This window comes from Frankliniella occidentalis, unplaced genomic scaffold (assembly GCF_000697945.3).
Source record: "Frankliniella occidentalis isolate FOCC.00 unplaced genomic scaffold, Focc_3.1 Scaffold68, whole genome shotgun sequence".
Lineage (NCBI taxonomy): Eukaryota > Metazoa > Arthropoda > Insecta > Thysanoptera > Thripidae > Frankliniella > Frankliniella occidentalis.
In genome coordinates, this window is record NW_026267198.1 from 475,066 (window position 1) to 480,988 (window position 5,923).

The following is a 5,923-nucleotide window of genomic DNA, read 5'->3' on the forward strand; positions in this document are numbered from 1 at the left end:
GAGGGAACTGCGAGAATGCTTATTGTGCACAAATGTACACAACGTGGGGCAGGACCCCCATGTCATAGGGTGATCTTCATCCTGCATAATGGGCCCGAAAGGCAACTTCACCTCAATCCCCTGTTTAAACGTGACAGAAATCCCTCACATACCCGAAAACACCCCGAAAGTTCCCCTTGGCAGTTACAGTGCACCCCTGGCAGCGTGACGTCCTGGACAGCCACCTCGCCGGCGGCCGCGGAGAGGGCCGCAACGGCTTGGTGATTGCACCGACCAGTGGGGGCAAGACCATGGTCGCCATCATCCTTGCTCTCGACACTCTAGGTAATCCTAGGTAATCGTGGGGGCAAGACCATGGTCGCCATCATCCTTGCTCTCGACACTCTGCTCGTCCGCCGCCAGGACACCATGATGGTCATGCCCTACATCGCCATCGTGCAGGAGGTGGCGGCCGAGCTGCGCCTCCTGGTGGCAAAGCTCATCCGGCGGGAGGCCCCCACCTGCTTCTCCGTGGAAGAGACGCGGGCGCCAAGGGCAAGCTGCCGCCGCCGGCCAGGGTCACCACCTCCTTCAGGACGGCCAGCATCCTCTACGTGTGCACCATGGAGAAGGCCAACATCGTATGGAGGCACTTTGCCAAGAGCACGCCACCAGTCCGATTCGGCTGCCTCGTCCTTGACGAACTGCAAATGCTTGGTATGTTTTCAACTTCTATGCTCCGAGTCACGGACGATGACGATATCTGACTGTCACTGTAAAGATTTATACGATTCCAGGTGACGACACGCGCGGCGGCATCTACGAGGAGCTCGCCTCGATCGTGCTCTTCTGGTCCGGGGCCTCCACGCGCATCTTGGCCCTCTCCGCCACTGTGGGCAACCAGGACGTCCTCGCCGCCTACCTCGGGGGTGGCAAGCCCGACGGCTGTGTGATTCACCACGTCCCTCGACGACACCAGGCCGAGGCGCTCCGAGAGTACGCCATCGTGGCGGGGGCGGCCTTCCCCATAGACCGCGGACCCGACGGGCAGCGGCCACGCCCGGTTCACCGGCAGCCGGCAGGGGCAGGGACAGGGCGGACACGCAGTGCCAGGGGAGGAGGCTTTCGACGTCGGCGGCGACATGGACCACCTCACGCTCCAGGGACGGCCTGTGCGAGGGGACGACGGCGCGCCACTGCGCCTGTGGCTCTGGACACACCAGACGAGGCTCTACCACCAGAGGTCTGCGCTCGTCAAGCTGCCCCACAGACAGGGGTCGCAGCGCATCACGTTCCCGACGGTCCGCCGGGTGCCGGTCGCTGTCGCGGAGCACTGCAGAGGGCTCCTGACCTCCGGGAGAGACGCCGACGTACGTGCCCGGGGACTCGGCCTCGGCTTTGTCCACTTTGTGGCGGCAGCCGCCGCAGCAGAGGAGTGGCAGAAGCAGCACGGGACCGCAGCCGACGAGCAGCCACCAGCACCAGCGCACGTGATGGACCCGTACACGGGCCTCGCCGAGAGGCGCAGGACCGAGGATCAGCGTGCCTGGGACGCGCGAGTCGTGGCCACGCTTGTGGTCGACGCCGTCACGTACGGCCGCTCTGTACTCATCTTCTGCCCCACACGCGCTGCGTGCGTGGCCATGTGCGAGACCCTCACCGAGGTCGCCGGCGGCCTGCTGCAGGTGGGCCGCTGGCCCGTTCCGAGCGCTGTCATCGAACAGGAGCGCCGAGACATCGTCTGCATCGGGAGAAAACGCTTACTTCGACCAATTTGTATCAGTTTCATTAGTTTCCCACTTAGTTTAAACGATTTCTGTTGATTTCGATTAATTTTTATCGTGATGATTCCCAGGCAGATGTACACATGATTCCCGGAGTTATTGCCCCCTCGCTTCCTACGTGATTGTTCTAAGACCTGTGTGCTTTAGTATAGGGCGGGAATACAAAAATCTGATCTGAAATAGGTTCAGTCGCTCTATTGGTCTTTGTGAACTCTAGAATTTAGTTCATTCTACAGAAAGTGATCCCTATCCAATTCGTTTCAATGTTCTCATTCAGCCATTATCTTTACAGCGACCAATGATTTTGAAAAGGGAGGAGATAAACCGTCTCATTAAATCAGGGCGACAGGTGCAGCTTCTCTCAAAGCCACCTCTACCGAAGCCCTTATCATCTCAAGCTTCTTCTCAGGCCAGCAGTTCTTCATCATCTCAGGTCTTTGCATCAGTACCGAGTGAATCCTAAGGAAAATCATCGAAGGCTGAAGGTGCTGTTGGAGAGGGTACCTTTCATTCGCCGGAAAATTTAGCCAAAAAGCTTCTGGACATCGTTGTCCCCAAGAAAGCAACAGACAAAAGCAAAAACAAAACGATACCTTAGACTACAAGGTAGATGTACGCCAGACCACGTCTAACAGGCTTCGCGATATCTCACGAAACACTGTTACGCTGCGACGCGCCTGGCATACATCTACCTTGGCCTGCGGCGCTGACACCCGAGTCGGGAAGTTGGAAAATGTCCACAAAGATACGGGCCTACGGCCCGTCAACGGCCCGTCACCTCGACTAAGCATACAGGGTTGTACTTTTTCGCTTATTTTCGTCAAAACTACCATCTAGCGCCTCAACGGGTTGAGCTAGAGCAAAACAGACAAAATTTTCCCCCATAAGACTCTACTTTGATGAGTTATCCCTCAGAAAACCATAAAAAAATATTTTTAAAAAACGTCATTTTTGGGACCTGTTGTTTTTGATTTTTTAAAAATCCAATTTTTGAGCTAGAATGCTCATCTTCGAACTCGATGTGTCTTTTTATGACACAAAACGACAAAGTGTTTTCCGACCAGACGGAGTAATAGGCATCGCTAATCGCTCAGCCAAAAAGGCACGCAGCTGATCCACGCGTTTCGAAGGGCACGCAGTTCAGCCGCCCGTTTCGAAAGACACGCAGTTCGGCCGCGCGTTTCGAAAGACACGCAGTTCCTGTCTCTATAGCGGTAAACTGCGTGTCTTTCGAAACGCGCGGCCGAGGGGTGTGGAACTGGACACAGAAACAATCATGAAACAATCACACACAATCGTAAACAATCACACACAATCCGAAACAATCACACACAATCCGAAACAATCACACACAATCCGAAACAATCACACACAATCACGAAACAATCACACACAATCACGAAACAATCACACACAATCACGAAACAATCACACACAATCACACACAATCAGGTCATAATCTGACACAATGTTGCAAAATGCATCACAATATTTATTCAACCATCTGAAAAAATCAGAAACAATCACACACAATCATACACAATCTGAAACAATCACAAACAATCCACACAATCACACACAATCTAAAACATTCACACACAATCATGACACAATTTTTAAAATTATGTCCCAATATTGACCCAACAATCTGAAACAATCAGAGACAATCATCGACACAATCATAAACAATCACACACAATCTGAAATAATGATTGTCTAGACACAATCATGTGTACACTTTTTTGACCACATGGTTGCCACAAAATTTTCATTTCCATTTTCCCTGAGTTTTCCCTGATTCCCAGACCATTTCTCCCCAAATTTCCCTGAGTTTTAAGCACCGTCCCTGGTGAAGTATTGGGACAAACAATTACCCCTAACTACTGTAATACAAGACCGCGAGCGAAGCGAGCGGAAAAACTTTTGGGACAAAACACCCTACTGGGACGTCAAAATGTGTATTTGACCAACACATGGCGAATAGACTGCAGTTTGGGGACCAGTCAGACAAAATTTCCCTGACTTTTTTTCATTTTTCCTGAGTTTTCCCTGATTTCCCTGACAGTTTTTTATTTCCCTGAGTTTTCCAGGTTTTCAAGGTTTTTCAGAGTTGTGGCAACCATGGACCAGTACCACACCCCTCGCGCGCGGCTGAACTGCGTGCTTTTCAAAACGGGCGGATGAACGGCGTGCCTTTCTTTTAGTCTAAGGTATCGAAAATAGCACTTTGGCGGGAAGTTGCCACTGAGCTGGGTGCTGGCGCTGATGGCACTCAGTGCCGTAATAAGTATTTCAACTTAGATAAGTCTAGGTCCTCAAAGAAAAGTGCTGCGCATGCGTCTGGTGGTGCAACAGCCAATTACACCACTTCTGAACTCTACATGAAAGATCTTCTCTCCAAACTCAAGACTCCCTTTGAGATCCCGGAAAACGCTGTGCCTTAAGTCAGCTCGCCCCTGGCTCCTACCAACAACGGTGAGCCATCAGGCCAGGCTGCTGTTGAGAAGCCGTATCTCAAGAAACCAAAGACTGCCCATGGAAGTGGCTCTCGCCACGCCGTGGTGAGAAATACGCTACAAAATCAATGGATTTATTACTTAAAGCGGTCAGATGAGCGCCATCAATTACGTCAAGACAAGGCGGTCAGAAAAGTAGCCCTCATAGCTTAAGTTATGGGTTTTAAGCGGGAGAAATTGGAAGTGGAACAGGAAAGGTTGAAATTCGTTAGGAATAACTATGAGCAGGATAAATTAATACAGAAGAGGAAGGAGGACCAAATGAAGGGACTCATTGAGATTCAGGAGGAAAGGCTTGTACTGCTGTACTGCTGAAAAACATGCTTATTGCAGCAGAGCACTGATTTTTTAAAACTTTTCACCTTTTTTTCAAGAATGTGTTATTCTTTTAAGTTTTAAGTTAGGAGCCCAGCCTCAATTGTTGAATGGATGTCACTCATATTGAGTCTTACAAGAACATGCTTTGACTATCCTTGAACAACATGGGCGAGGGTTCAGGAGTCAATGTATGTCCTTGTAAGACTGAATCAGGGGTGGGTAAGGTAGTTCATCTCCAGTACCTGGGTAAGGTAGCGGTAGAATTGTAAACTGACTACCTAGGTAGGTATTAGGTAGTTCATCGAGCTCACTACCTAAGTAGGTATGAGGTAGTTCATCGAGCTCACTATCTAAGTAGGTATTAGGTACTTTCGTCCGGTACCTAGGTACTTTCTCGGTACTTTTAGGTAGTCAAAGTCAAATAGTTGCCCAATAACCCTGTAATGTTTTTTAAGTGCCAGTACAAAGAAAAAGGTAATTACGACCCCGGTCACAGAAGCAGACGCAAATAAAAATACATCTTGCACAGCCTTGAGTGTTAATGTACTTTACAGTACACACCTAGAATCCCAGAGCCTTTCTCTTGAATATGTAAAGAAAAGCGTTAGAGGCAATTCAATAACAAGTAGGCCCAACATTTAAATGGTAAATCAGTATACATAGTCCAAATCTGATAACCTTAAACAATACTAGGTAGATGTACGCCAGACCACGTCTCGCGTAACAGGCTTCGCGATATCACTGTTACGCTGCGACGTGCCTGGCATACATCTACCTAGGCCTGCGGCGCTGACACCCGAGTCGGGCAGAAGGCAGAGTCGCAGATAGGCCTTCGGCACCAAAGGACACAAATTTTATCCCCAGGATTTTATTTTGACGAGTTGCCCCACCAGAGTCCATCAAATATCTGAGAAACAACATTAAAATGGGTCATTTTCGTGTTAAAATCGCCCTCTGGCGACTTAAACGGTTAGAGATAGAGCCAAACGGACAAAATTTTAGCCCTACGGGCTCTTCTATGACGAGTAACATCTTAGAAAGATGTAAAACAAATAAAAAATTAGAAGTAATATTTTGGGGTTTTCGTTAGAGGGCTCAAAATCAATACCGTTCTTGCTTTTTATGCTACAAAGCTACGCTAAAAATTTCAGATACCTAGCTCAACCCATTCTCGAGTTATCGTGTTTACAGACAAACAGACACACAGACAGACAGATACGAAACTTTTTGATCATCACTGAAGTAATAGGCTTCGCTATCGCTCAGCCAAGTAGGCTTCGCTATCGCTCAGCCAATAGTCAATTAAACCCTTAACAATAAAAATGT

At 49.2% G+C, this 5,923-nt stretch overlaps 1 protein-coding gene across 1 annotated transcript in view; it reads left to right on the plus strand.

Annotated features, from left to right (window-relative positions):
* The window catches only part of LOC113215480 (uncharacterized), a 25,255-nt gene that overhangs the window by 14,536 nt on the left and 4,796 nt on the right, over positions 1-5,923 (plus strand). Inside the window, exons 3-5 of the mRNA XM_052268394.1 lie at positions 184-324; positions 442-696; positions 777-926. Of these exons, the coding sequence (XP_052124354.1) occupies positions 184-324; positions 442-696; positions 777-926 (546 nt within the window). The remainder of the gene's footprint in view (positions 1-183; positions 325-441; positions 697-776; positions 927-5,923) is intronic.